Below are 13802 nucleotides of genomic sequence, written 5' to 3'. Positions count from 1 at the left end.
TTCATGGATGAATGAAGGAATCGATGATTACTAATTATATGGTTTTTTTTTTAGTAATTATTATTGCTTATTGTTGTAATTATGACTGTTTTTCTCAGGTGAACTTGACAAGCTTCCAAAAGTGTCAGAAAATGGAGAGGAGATATTAGCTTGGTTGTTCTTAGGGCCTGAGCCCGGAGGTTCTCCTGGGCGAAGACCCTATTATGTTTGCTCGTATTTGAGATGCGACTCCTTTTGTGTGTAAATTCAAGATGGACGTCATCGTTCGTGTCTCTGCAAGCTTCCAGTCCAACCGCTCCCGTGCGCAACACTCACAGAGTCGTTCTTCCTCCTCCTCCTCCTCCTCAGTCTGTCTGAGCCGGCCCCCCTCTTCCTCCTGCCCCTCCTCCCCCTCCTCCTCCTGCCCCTCCTCCCCCTCCTCCTCCTCCTCCTCCTCCTCCTCCTCCTCCGTGTCCGTCTCAGTCTTTACTGCCTCCTCCTGGACACTGAGCGCTGCTGCAGACGCAGCTGCACATTCATGAAGGAGTACTCATGAAGTACTGCTTCTGACAACCCTCACGTACTCATGAGTAAAACAAACGTAGTGGCAAAGAAAGTGTATAAGCCCAGTACTTGTGTCAAAGTATTGGTACTCCAAGTGACAGCTGATTGGTGGAAATACAACATGAGTAAAAGTACTGGACCTACATTTTGAATACTTGTATATGTTTTATCTTGTACTTTTTAAACTATTATTTAGTAATTTTGAGTGCTTTCTTTTCCAAAATACATATTTTTGACATTGATATTGTCACTACTGTTACTACACATACTATTGTGGTACTTTTTTTTTTTAGTATTTTAGAGTTCTTGATTTTCAGCATAGACCAGAAAAAGAAAATCTAAAGGAACCTTTGAGTTCCAAAGTAACTTCCAGACGCAGGTCTTCCAGTACCTGAACTCTGACTGAGTAACTCTTCACTTATACTGCAGTAATATTTGAGTACCAGTACTTTGACTCACTGATACAGGGATGTGTTTAAAAAAGATCAATGTCAGTCAGAACAGCAGAAGCGAATCATGTGACACTACCTGCGGGCAAAATGTCTTCCTCATCTTCCTCATCGTCGTCTTCTTCGTCGGCGTCTGGAGCCGTGAGTGTGACATCATCTTTCAGCTCATCTTCAACGTCCACGAGTAATCCGAGGATCTCGTCGTCATCTTCCTGATCGATCGACTCCCACGAGCTCGTATCAATGTCTTCTCCGTCGTCGTCGTCGTCGTCGTCGTCGTAGGAGACGTCGTCGCTGAATTCCGTGTCTCCCACGGATTCCTCGTCCGTTTTTAGTGCATCATCATCATCGTCATCACCTAAGACGCCGCTGTCTGTACTCTCAAAGGGAGAAACGTCTTCCTCCTCCTCATCGTCACCGGCAGGGACGTCTTCCTCGGTGACATCATCAGGTTCGTCGCGTGAGGCACTTTCTAATTCGTCGTCAACATCATCGAGGTGAAGGTCAAGAAAACTGTCGACGTCGAGATCTTTGAGGTCTTCTTCATCATCTTCATCATCAGCAAAGTGGTCAGAGGACGCGACGGAAATATCTTCATCTGATTGGTCCAGATCATCATCGTCATCATCATCATCACTGGCGTCCTGAGTGTCTTCAGTGACTTCGATGTCTTTGTCCAGGTCAACGTCATCGACTGCAGGCGGCGATGAGAGCCTTTCCTCCTCTGCAAGTTTGTCATCTTCATCATCATCATCATCATCATCATCATCATCAAAAGTGGCGATGGGAGGCAGATCAAGGTCTAGGTCGTCACCGGTGTCTCCCGTGATGACATCATCACTATCAGATGAAGCAACATCCTCAGCGAGTTTGTCATCTTCATCATCCTCGTCCTCCTCGCTGGAGAGAAGAGCTGATTCTGTGACATCTGAGGAGTCAGCGAACGCATCGTCACTGCTGTCATCATCATCGTGTTCCTCTTCATCCTCTTCTGTGGGCGGAGCTACATCTTCATCATGTTCTTCTGTTGCAGGCAGAGTTACATCTTCATCATCATCGTCCTCTTTTGAAGGCGGAGCTACACCTTCGTCGCTGTCCTCGGTGTCAACAGGTGTGTCTGACTCAGAGTCAGGAGACGCAGACACATCTTCATCCTCAGAGGAGGAGACAGGTTCAGGTGAGTCTTCATCACCCTCAGCCTGAGCAGACTCTTCATCATCATCATCTTCATCGGCGGCCTCCACCTCCTCACCATCATCTTTGTCTGCCCATTCTCCTCCTTCATCCTCCTTCCTCTCATCTTCATTGGTCTCAGCTGCCTCTGGTTTCTTTTCATCTTCTTCTTCATCATCAGCAGCCTCCTCCTCTTCCTCCTCCTCCACCTCACTCTCTAGTTCATCTGCAGCTGCTTCAGCTCCCTCCTCCCCCTCTTCCTCCCCTGACTTCTCCTGCTCACCCGCTTCTTCCCCCTCCTCCTCTCCTTTTTCTTTCCCTTCCTCCTCTTCCTCCACTCCTTTGCCCTCCTCCACTCCCTCTTCCTCATCTCCCTCCTCCTCCACTCCCTCCTCCTCCTCTACTCCCTCCTCCTCCACCTCCTCCACTCCCTCCTCCTCTTCTCCCTCCTCCTCCTCTACTCCCTCCTCCTCCTCTGCCTCCTCCACTCCTTCCTCCTCCTCCTCTACTCCCTCCTCCTCTGCCTCCTCCACTCCCTCCTCCTCCTCTATTCCCTCCTCTTCCTCCACTCCCTCCTCCTCTTCTCCCTCCTCCTCCTCTCCCTCCTCCTCCTCCTCGTCTGCCTCGTCCTCCTCCACGCCTTCTCCCTCAACTCCCTCTTCCTCCTCTCCTACACCCTCCTCTTCAAGTTCCTCTTCCTCCTCCTCATACTCCTCCTCCTCATACTCCTCATACTCCTCCTCCTCCTCCTCATACTCCTCATCCTCATACTCCTCCTCCTCATATTCTTCATACTCCTCATATTCTTCATCATATTCTTCCTCCTCCTCTCCCTCCTCTTCCTCCGCCTCCTCCTCAGCTGCCTCCCCTTCATCTTCCTCCTCCTCTTCTTCCTCCACCACTTCAACCGCCGGTCGAGTCTGCGCTTGCATCACCACGACTAAAACAAACAACAACAAATGAAACCAACATCAAAACCCTGAAAATCCGTCAAACCTGAATTAAGAAGTTTTATGTGGAGGAAATACGAGATGGAATCAATCGAGTTGAATTTTGTTTTATTGTGAAAATCTGTTTTGTTTTATTCCTCTCTTGGAGGCAGGACGTCATGAATGATGCGTTCAAATACTCCACATCAATAAATAAACAAATATACCAGGAGTTTATTATGAACTCAAAAACTCGTAACGAAGCTCGTGTATGTAGCATGTAGCTCGTGTTGTAGCCATTAAAAGGAACTTAGCATCTCTCCATGTCAACGAATACGTGCCCACACTCGTGTTTTATATCATAACAAAGTTGAAATATGAGTGAAAGCCACAGACCTTTACCCCGAGACGGCAGGAATTCTCCTGGAACATAGAGCAGGAGTACAAGTGAGCAACAACAGAAGCTGAGGTGGATCAGAACCAGGACTCATCCACATGTAGGACGTAGCATGCTAGCAGTTAGCAGTTAGCTTCTGTTAGCCTGTGTAAAGGGATCAGTCACAGCAAGGTTGCTTCCATGTTGGCAGCGGTGGTGAGTTCCTGAGTGAAGTTAATTAGTCGTATAAAAAGAGCCATTCAAGTACCTTTTGCTCTCTTAATCTTCACCTCCACTTCCTCCTCCTCCTCCTCCAACCATCTTGAATCTTTGAGATGGTTCATAGATTAAGTCAGCTGCAAACTGCCACCTTCATAGCCATAAAAGTCACCTGTAGTTTTCTGTTGTTCGTCACACACTCTCAGCTGTGGCTCCGGCGTCAACGGCTCCCAACAAAGTTTCAGGTCATTTAAGTTTGTTTTCTTTGAGCACAAATGAAGACTTTGGTCTCATCAAGACATGCAGGAGCAGAACATGTGAGGTTATTGAGAGCAGCAGTGGTGCAAGGTTGTCCTCCTGGAACGTTCCACGGCGGATACGACGTGGACGGGGGTGAAACTCTGCAGACTTCCTGGGAGCACTTAGAGGATATGTTCAAATGTTCTCTCTAGATGTTCTATGGTGATGTTTAAGAACGTTCTGGGATTGTTTGGTTTTATCTCCTCAAGGTTCCTGTAATGCAACTATAGGTTTTGCAAACTCTCTGGGAACACTGAGACCCTAGACTCTGTTCTAAATGTTTCCAAAACATCGTGAACGCCTAACACCCCGGAACCTTTAACACACCGAGACAAACCGGAAATGTTCTGGGAATTTAGAGTGAAGACTGACTGGGGAAACCCAGGGTTCCTTAACGAGGCAAAAATTTAAAACAGAGAGATTCACTACGTTCCCCTAAACACTCCCAGATCAAACTGAATGTTCCCTGTTACTCCACCAACTAACATCCCCAAACCCTTTAAAGAACTGTGGGAACATTACAAAGTGACGTCCTTTGACGTCCTCTGGGGTTTTCACAGGAACCAAAAATGTTCCTCTTCATAAGTTAAAACCGGGTAAAGAACCATAGGGAAGGTTTACTTTAAAATATGACCATAAAATAAACAAACGAGAACATCCTCGGGGAACTTTGAACTGCAGCACAAGAGGATGATTAAAGAACATCCTCAGTGTTATCTAAAACCACTGGAGAACCCTTGGAGAACATTTCCATCTACAAACTGTATGTGAGGAACTTCCAGCACAAGTAAAGCACAAGATGCTCAGACAGCAGCAGGCAAGGTGGAACTGACTGAACCTCACTACTCACCTTTTTTCCTCACTGCGTAAATATTTCCTGTCGAAGAAGAAGACAGAGATGCAGTCATGATGTACTCAGGTACTCTGTACTTGCAGTTTGAGTGTGTATTTCTACTGCTGCTGATGGTACCATCATCTTCCTCAGGAGCAACCAGGCTGGCTGCAAACTTGAATACTGCAGTGACCACGTTTGCAGATCCCTCCACGACGTCGTTGACGGCCTTCACCGGGTCTGAGCCGATCTTACTGAGGCCTCCTGGTTGAACACACACACACACACACACACACACACACACACACACACACACACACACACACACACACACGTTTCACATCCTCCTGCAGTTGTTTTCCTGCTTCTTGCTGACCAAGCCAAACAAATCACTCTTTGCCTGCAGCGAGGGAATGTCCAGTGACATCAAGCGAGGGGTTAAACTGGAGGAGGAACATCAAGTTGACCTTCCAGTTTAACTGCTGCAGAAAAAAAATAAAAAACTTCCCACGACGCTGCACTACGAAAGCTGAAAGCTCCCAGTGACCCTCATTTATCAAGCTACTACCATATCACATCCAGGTGTAGGAGTGTGATATCAACCAGGTCGTTTAAAGATGACCCTTCAGTGTCTGACAAAGGAGGGCCAGTGTTCCCAGTTCAAGCATCAGGGTGTTTTGGGGAGATCAAGTTGAACGGGAAACAAAAGCGAGAAATAAAATCAAGATCACCCCAAAAATTCAAAACCCTGATTTCTGATCGGGTCTATATATTTGTGAGGTTTTTTCTTTTGTAGAATATTTGATCGTTTCCACTGAAAAACATAGAGGGTGCTAACAAGGATCGCTGCTGCTCGGAAAACACGGCCTGTTAGCATCAGGCGTGAGGACAGAGGGGCGGGGACGTTGGCAGCAGAGGGGATGGAGTCCCGTTGAGCGTGAACAGTCAGGCGGTTAGTAGTTTTGATGGGCTGCTCTAGTGAAGCTTGAGGTGTGAGGAGTTAGTGAGGTGCCTTGCCTCTACGCCCTGATTCCTTTAAAACCTTCCTGACGCCCGGAGGAGGGCGACCTGGTTGGATGAGAAACACAAAGACATTCAGGATGATGATGGTGATGGTGATGGTGATGGTGATGGTGGCGATGATGTGAGACCACTGCTGCTCGTGGTGACTCTCTGAGGGCAGGCGGATGGTCACTCGCGTAATTATTCGTTAATCTCAGTCTTTTATCTCAGATTATGGAGCTCTGTTTCTTTTAATAAAGGGATTATTTTGTTAAGCCAGAAGAGAGCAGCGATAATAAACTCATGACCCTGTTACACTGAGGAAACAACCTTTTCCTCCAGAGAGAAAAAGGCTTATTCGTAACTTCGTTATGTCAAGCACACACAATAATTAATAACTTGAGATCTCGAGGTAACGGAACTAAAAAGTAGCGACAGGAACAGCCGTCTGAGCTCCCGCCATATCGACTGTTGTAATGCTCAGTTTTAATGTTCCACTTGACGTGCGACGTTCTGTTGACTTGAATCAGGAGAACAACTTCAGAGGGATGATGAGGAATGTTTCTTGTTAGGGTTAAAAATGACTGAAAACAACCGGACGCGAAGCGAAACTGATGCAACTAAATGATGTCACTGTTACAGGGAAACAGGAAGTAAAACATTGGTAGAGTTTGTCAGAGCATTTCAGTGCTGCATGGAAATATAAAGATCTACAATCTGAGTGGACCCAGGGAAACTGAAGAAAAAGGAACGTAAAACGTGTGATAAGTGACTAATAGACAAACTCATATGATTTTACGGGAGTGTAGAGAACACGTGTCTTCATGCAGCAGTTTCGGCCCCGCCCACCAGATCCCAGCTAGTAGCTAACGTTCCAACCACACTAGCTAACGTTGCCCTGTAAGTTCTAATGACGTCAATTGTTTCATTTTCAGATTTGGTACAGAAGATTTATGTTTCCTGTGACAACATTTCATGACTGCAAAATTCTGATGATGTTTTTGAGATCAGACAGTTTTGTGCTTGTTTTATATAAAAGTCTAGAATCTCTTTTCAGAATAAACTCGGTTGTAAAACAGGGACAGAATCCTTCAGTTCTGTCCCATTAAACATTTTGCCTTGATTTAAAAAGATAAAGATCCTTTGCATTAAAACTTTACAGCGTAGCTGTAGTTGCCCCGGCTAAAAAATGTTGAGTCACAGTTGTAGGAGCGTTCTCGTAACGTGCTGGTCGTGAAAATATGTCACTGCAGTGGTGGCAAAAAACATGTGTAGCATGTTTTAACAGAATAGTACGACTGTTGGAGGACACACAACAACTTGGACACATTCTGTTACACGTTCTCTGTCTGTTCCCATGTGACAGTGTTGTGGAAGTGAGCAGGAACCTGAGATGGTCTTGTAGTCCGTCAGATCAAACATGATGATGAAAACACAAGACCATGTGATGACGAGAGCCAGAACCAGGATCCAGGCCAGCGGAGAGCTGAAGGTAGAGTAGAGGTCATCGGTGAACGTCTTCTTGGACAACCGTACAGGCGGCGCCCCGGCGTCCCCATTCTTGCTGTCGATGACCATGGTGGTGGTGGTGGACGACCTCGCTGAGAGGAACAGTGTGAGAAATGTCAGTATAGCGTCTCACTGGTGCTGAAGCTTATTGGTGAAGTCAGCTCGTTCCTTAAAGTTTGTCCCCTCATTTTTATCACCAATGTCAAAATCAGGAAAACTTCTAACACAGCAACGCTCAACAGTGTCACAACAACATCACTCCAATTGTTCTGTTTCAGAGACGAATGTTTGAACGCGTCAGGTTAGCAAACAGCTCTCGAGTCTGAGGATCTGCCAACCGCAGAAATCCATCTCCTCCATGTTTTTTGAAAGAATACGTAGCAAACTGAACTGAAAACAGTGTCAATCAATGAGTCCTTCTGAACCTTCTCAAAGGGAAAGACCAAGCGTGCTAACGCACAAATCTGACTTGAAGTATCAGGGAAAAAATGCCTTGAAATGACTTTTTTTTTTTTTTAATTAATTACCAGGAAGAATATTTGCTACAATGTAATCAACCATCCAGGAATGGTTGAGACTGAGCGACATCCAGCCAGAGTAACAAAACAAACCCACATTTCGTTTCAGTTGTCTGATGTGTTCTTAATTCCCTACGTTTTATTTAGCACGCTGAGCTAAAATGTTGCATGCTGGTATTGGCAGCGGTTCCCAACATCAGATCCTAAGTGAGTGGGTGAGACCCAAACCAGCTAACGTGCCAACTCAAAACTTTAATGCCCTTTCACAGATATTTTTCAGAACATTTTACGAAAAGAGTGTCATTGGATATCAGTTCAAAATAATTACTGATAAGACAGTGAGTGTTTGCAGGATGACGTCCTGGTTTGTATGCAGCAGTGAGGACTCGGAGGTCTCTAGTGGGACTGGGCAGGGGAGCTCAGACCACCTGTTGACGCTCTTCAGCCGAGTGTTGGCAGCGACCGCAGCCGGCTCGCTTGGTAACTGCTGACTCAAACAGCTTAGCAGCACTTTAAACACACAGACACACACACACTCCACAATAACCTCATTACTTTGATCTGAAATATTTACACTCAGGATGCCTGTCCTACCCTGTCAGGAAGACATCTTGATAACTAGGCTGCTAAAGGTAGATGGTGAAGACCAGACGTCTTTATTTTGTCGTTAACTGGTGTATAATCATGATATTACACTGGAACAGCCGCATTCCTGACTGGGGCCTCGAGTTGCCACGGAGACTGACCACACCGGTGAATGTGAATGAGACCACAGGGGGTCGTCGCACACTTTTACCTCATTAGGGTGAAACAGAAGAAGAGGGACGGCTTATTGTGGTGACGCTAAAGCGACACGCTCCTTCATACGCGAACGTTAGCTTTGCTTTCAACCGTCATCAAAGGGGTGCAAGATTGAAGATGATCTTGATGAACTGAACCTGGAAGATCATCAACTTCTGGTCACCAGAGCTGATTTACTGATTCAATCACCCACAATCACATGGAGCGATCCTATTGGCTGCTGGGGGAGGAACCAGGAGATGACCACTTCCTGCCGGTGGAAGAACCAGGAGATGACCACTTCCTGTTGGTGGAGGAACCAGGAGATGACCACTTCCTGTTGGTGGAAGAACCAGGAGATGACCACTTCCTGTTGGTGGAGGAACCAGGAGATGACCACTTCCTGCTGGACTACAAACACACCTCATCCCTGACACGATCACTTCCTGCTGGACTACAGACCAGCATGATAATGGCTCCTCTTTTGGGCCGTTATTCAGGGACGTTGTGTATCGTTCCCTCTCCTGTCCACCGCTGGGCTCTAAATCCACCTCTAAATGGTGTGACCGTTCACCCGTCCATGGTTTCTCCTTCTATGGCCGCCTTTCTCCCCACGGTGGGTGAATTTCTGCCGTTGATCTACTGGGTATCCATGGCAACTCATCTCAGAGCTACTGGTTTGTCATCGCCTGCACGAAACCGTACTCATGACATCGAGCTGAACGAAGCACCTCAATGATCCGGCTGGTTGAGCTGTTTTTCACTTCCTCTCACTAACAGGAAACATTTGCGTCCATTTGAACAGGTTTCAGCACAGAGGCGCTCATTCTCGCCGCACCAGACAGCCAATGAGGGAACCAGCCTGAGCCAACCAAACATGGCTCTCAGCCAGAACCCTTTTCTGCTGTAATGAGTAGACACATTTACCGTCATGTAACTTTATAATACGAATGCAAACGCCACAAGAACAGGAAGTTACAAGCAGCAAAGCTCCCTCTTGACATTGGAAAGTGAGGTGAAACTCTCTGCAAACGGAGCTTTTTACAGGCTGAAATCTCTTGAACATGAAAAAAACATCACGTTCAATCTCGAGAAAACATCCCTGAAGATGTGAGGGACTGCACAGCCTCACCTGGAGGCCTTTGCCGTTATTCTGACTGGTAATCTGGGTGGTCAGGTCAGAGGTGGCGGCAGCTGAGGTCACTGCAGGCGTTTTACCCAAAAGAACTTCTCCACAAGCGTCGTCATGTAAAAGAACTAACACAAGACGACAGGGAGACGAACAATCATCTACGCTTGATGAGGAAATTCTGCCGCACCTGAGCGAGGACAAGGCCAGTGGAGTGTAAACATAAATGAAGGGGTGGAAAGAATTCTGTCCTTTAGTGGGATGTTGCACAAATTTGGGAGTGTATTCGAAAAAAGAAAAAAAGTTGTGGTTGAAAAAACATGTAACATTGTAGTACAGCAATATCTCTCGGAAGTACTCTTTCCAGCCCCAAGCATCGACTCCGTCCTCCTCTGCATGTCCGCTCTGAGGTTCCACCACTCAAGCGCACCCGGTCACAGAGAATTTTTTAAATGTGCCAAAAAAGGTGAAAACCCCTCTGTGGAGGCGGGGCAGATGTCTAGTCAAGTTGTTAGCGTCATGTGATCGTAAGCCTACAAACATGTCTGCCTCTGGACTGGTCTCACTGCTTTATGGCCCACTGGTCTCACAACAACATGGGCAGGTAGACCTGGGGGTCCCGAGGCCTGGGTGTTGATGCTGCAGACCCTCTGCAGCACTGAGGGCTCTGCTCGCTGCACAGTCGATACATGATAGCTGCTTATTTTTAGACTCTTCCAATCATCATATTCCCGACAAACCAAACAACATGGCTCAGATTATTGGCCGGCAAGTACTTGACCGATAATCTACAACTCTTAAAAAATACTTCACCGCATCAAACCAGATACTTAAAACAGTGGTACTCTACCTTCTGCTTCTGTCATTTTCTCAAAGTCAAAGTTCCGGTCGATTATCCTTTGCTCAGATTATGCTGCCATGAAAACCAATATTTACGGTAGATCCTCCGTTTAATCCCAGTGTTTAATCCCAATCCAGTAACGTTGGGTAAATTCCTGCAGATCTGTGGGAAACTTTTTGACCTCTACACTTCTCTATGGCTTCTCAAATCATTCCAGAAGTCAGAAACTCTTGAAAATATTGCAAGTTGGTCCAGAAAAGTGGTTTCTGTGGCAGTGGATGAAGCCGGGGACACGGACGGAGCCCAGGGTACGGCGCTGGCTGCCCTTTGCCTGCCCCGCCTCCACTGGCTCTGACAGATTTAGATCTCGATGGAAGGGGACCAGAGATTAGAGAGAGGTAACTTTATCCAGCAGCTACTGTTCAACTGACTCCAGCGTGGTGGCGTTCACACGGACACATTTTGAGAAAATCGGTGAATTAATCTTTTTTCTTCCTGCGTTCATGAATTAATAAACATGTGAATCTAATGAGCTGCAGTCACATTCACGTCATGTTTCCGAGCCGTAGGACCTGAGTTATTCTTAGACCTCTCGCTGTCAGTGGTATTCGGCTTCGCCTTTTTAGGCCAGAGGCGTGACCTTAACACCCAGTCTGCCCCCCCTCCCCCCCCATGATAACTAATCCCCCTCCTCCAGACCTGCACCGCTCTGAGCAGAGCTGTCATCAAGTCCAGAGAGAGAGAGATAGAGAGAGAGACGGATTGGACTGGCCAGAGAAATCAGATTGGAGGTGTTGTCATGGAAGCGAACACGGCTGGTCGGTTTGCTCACAGGTGCCAGGAGAAGCACAAACAAGGTGTCAAACAAGTTTGCACTCACGCTGTCTCACACTTGGGCATCACAGCTGACCGGCTCACTACGAGACAACACACCAGAGTCACTTCCAGTGCAAGTCCCTCCCAAGACTAGAGGACAAGTAGTCGAGTCTGTACCCGTACCAGTGCAATGTCAAGTAGCTGTACTGTCCTGGGGTATTTGCATCTTCATGGACTCTGTAATTTGGCTCCACTACGTTTATCTGAACCCACCACTTCCTTTGAGAACAAGATTTTGCCGAGAAAACATGACAAAACCTGATGAAGAGGATGAGAAGTTCGATTTGAATCAAGACAATCAGAGCAGCACATCTGGAACCCTGGAACAAGATTTGTGTACCTGTAACATGACTCGTGTACCTGTAAGAAGACTCGTGTACCTGTAACAAGACTCGTGTGACTGTAACAAGACTCGTGTGACTGTAACAAGACTCGTGTACCTGTAACATGACTCGTGTACCTGTAACAAGACTCGTGTACCTGTAACAAGACTCGTGTTACTGTAACAAGACTCGTGTGACTGTAACAAGACTCGTGTGACTGTAACAAGACTCGTGTTACTGTAACAAGACTCATGTACCTGTAACAAAATTCATCTAACTGTAACAAGACTCGTGTTACTGTAACAAGACTTGTGTTACTGTAACAAGACTTGTGTTACTGTAACAAGACTCGTGTTACTGTAACAAGACTCGTGTACGTGTAACAAGACTCGTGTTACTGTAACAAGATGTGTACCTGTAACAAGACTCGTGTACCTGTAACAAAACTCATCTTTCACAAGTCTTATGTTACTGCAACAAGACTTGTGTTACTGTAACAAGACTCGTGTACCTGTAACAAAACTCATCTGACTGTAACAAGACTCGTGTTACTGTAACAAGACTTGTGTACCTGTAACAAGACTCATCTAACTGTCACAAGACTTGTGTTACTGTAACAAGACTTGTGTACCTGTAACAAGACTCGTGTACCTGTAACAACACTCATCTAACTGTAACAAGACTTGAGTACCTGTAACAAGACTCGCGTTACTGTAACAAGACTCGTGTACCTGTAACAAAACTCATCTAACTGTCACAAGACTTGTGTTACTGCAACAATACTTGTGTTACTGTAACAAGACTTGTGTACCTGTAACAAAACTCATCTAACTGTAACAAGACTTGTGTACCTGTAACAAGACTCGCGTTACTGTAACAAGACTCGTGTACCTGTAACAAAACTCATCTGTCACAAGTCTCGTGTTACTGCAACAAGACTTGTGTTACTGTAACAAGACTCGTGTACCTGTAACAAAACTCATCTAACTGTAACAAGACTCATGTTAGTGTAACAAGACTTGTGTACCTGTAACAAGACTCATCTAACTGTAACAAGACTCATGTTAGTGTAACAAGACTCGTGTAACCAACAAAACTTGTGTGACTCGTGTAACTGGAACAAGTCTTGTGTCATTTCAGTTTGTGACATTTTCATTAATGATAGCTGGTTTTGTGCTGTAAAGTATTTTATGCTGTGGTTAAAAAATGCTATACTATGAATTGGTATTGTAATAGTGATGAAAATAATAATTATTTATATTTCCCACTCTTGACACTAATTTTAGCAAACACAACTTTTGAACTCTTAGAAGAGAAGTGTATCATTTTACTCGTGATTGGATGTCCCAATTTCTTCTTATTATTTATAATAATTTCTTATGACTGTGTATTTATGATCGTTATTATAAATTTCATTAATGAGAGGCTTCCAAAGCACACAAGCATACCTTTCAATACATCAGGATGCGTTTGCAAACACAGATTTAAGGTAACATCCCGTGTAAAAATCAGGGATTAAACATGAAAATAAATTGACATCATAATTAGAGTAACATCATGTACATAACCTGTAATAAAACCAATGATGCTAACCTTAATAATCGTAGATAATAGTTATAAAACATAATCTTTCATTTCTTAAACAAGCGCAGTTTTCCTTCGATTTCATGGTGAAGATGCCAAAGTAGCGGTACATCCGACAGCCCCTGAAGGCGACAGCAGATGCGGGTGGAGGGCGTTCCTTCCGCTGAAGGAGACGCAAACACACCGCGGTGAATCATGCTGGTCAGCGCGTGTTCACATCCACGTCTCCCACCAACCGACTCGGCTCCGGTTTGCTCCCCGAGTGTCTGAGCGAACAGGAGTCCTTGTGTCCCGCCGGCCCGGGGGCTTCCCTGCCGGGGGAGAGGCGGTGGAGGAGGCCGGTGGGGGGGCTGGCAGACATGGAGGCTCGCCGTCCTCGCGGAGGCGGTAGGACGGTAGGCTCGCTCGCTTTTCTTCCT

General features: G+C 46.0%; 2 protein-coding genes across 8 annotated transcripts in view; one reads left to right on the top strand and one right to left on the bottom strand.

Moving 5' to 3' along the window:
- LOC147243327 (uncharacterized) overlaps nucleotides 1–3097 on the bottom strand; it is a 21794-nt gene extending 18697 nt beyond the window's left edge. The window contains exon 1 of the mRNA XM_086189143.1: nucleotides 1072–3097. Within this exon, the coding sequence (XP_086045269.1) occupies nucleotides 1072–3097 (2026 nt within the window). The remainder of the gene's footprint in view (nucleotides 1–1071) is intronic.
- znf512 (zinc finger protein 512) overlaps nucleotides 1293–13802 on the top strand; it is a 24469-nt gene continuing 11959 nt past the window's right edge. Inside the window, exons 1-5 of one of the 7 annotated variants that reach the window (XM_086188949.1) lie at nucleotides 1293–1561; nucleotides 1673–1927; nucleotides 2026–2169; nucleotides 4975–5059; nucleotides 7190–7447. The gene's annotated coding sequence lies outside the window, so the exon portion shown is untranslated. Of the gene's footprint in view, nucleotides 1928–2025; nucleotides 2170–4974; nucleotides 5060–5620; nucleotides 7448–8275; nucleotides 8331–10594; nucleotides 11075–13511; nucleotides 13779–13802 lie in introns of those variants that run through there. The other 6 variants (XM_086188950.1, XM_086188952.1, XM_086188951.1 and 3 more) reach the window with 6 other exon arrangements.

Source organism: Aulostomus chinensis, chromosome 20, assembly GCF_037954235.1.
Source record: "Aulostomus chinensis isolate RoL2024-O1b breed Wild chromosome 20, RoL_Achi_v1.0, whole genome shotgun sequence".
NCBI classification, from domain to species: domain Eukaryota; kingdom Metazoa; phylum Chordata; class Actinopteri; order Syngnathiformes; family Aulostomidae; genus Aulostomus; species Aulostomus chinensis.
The sequence above is the reverse complement of the archived record's forward strand: the minus strand, read 5'-3'. Positions and strand labels throughout refer to the sequence as shown.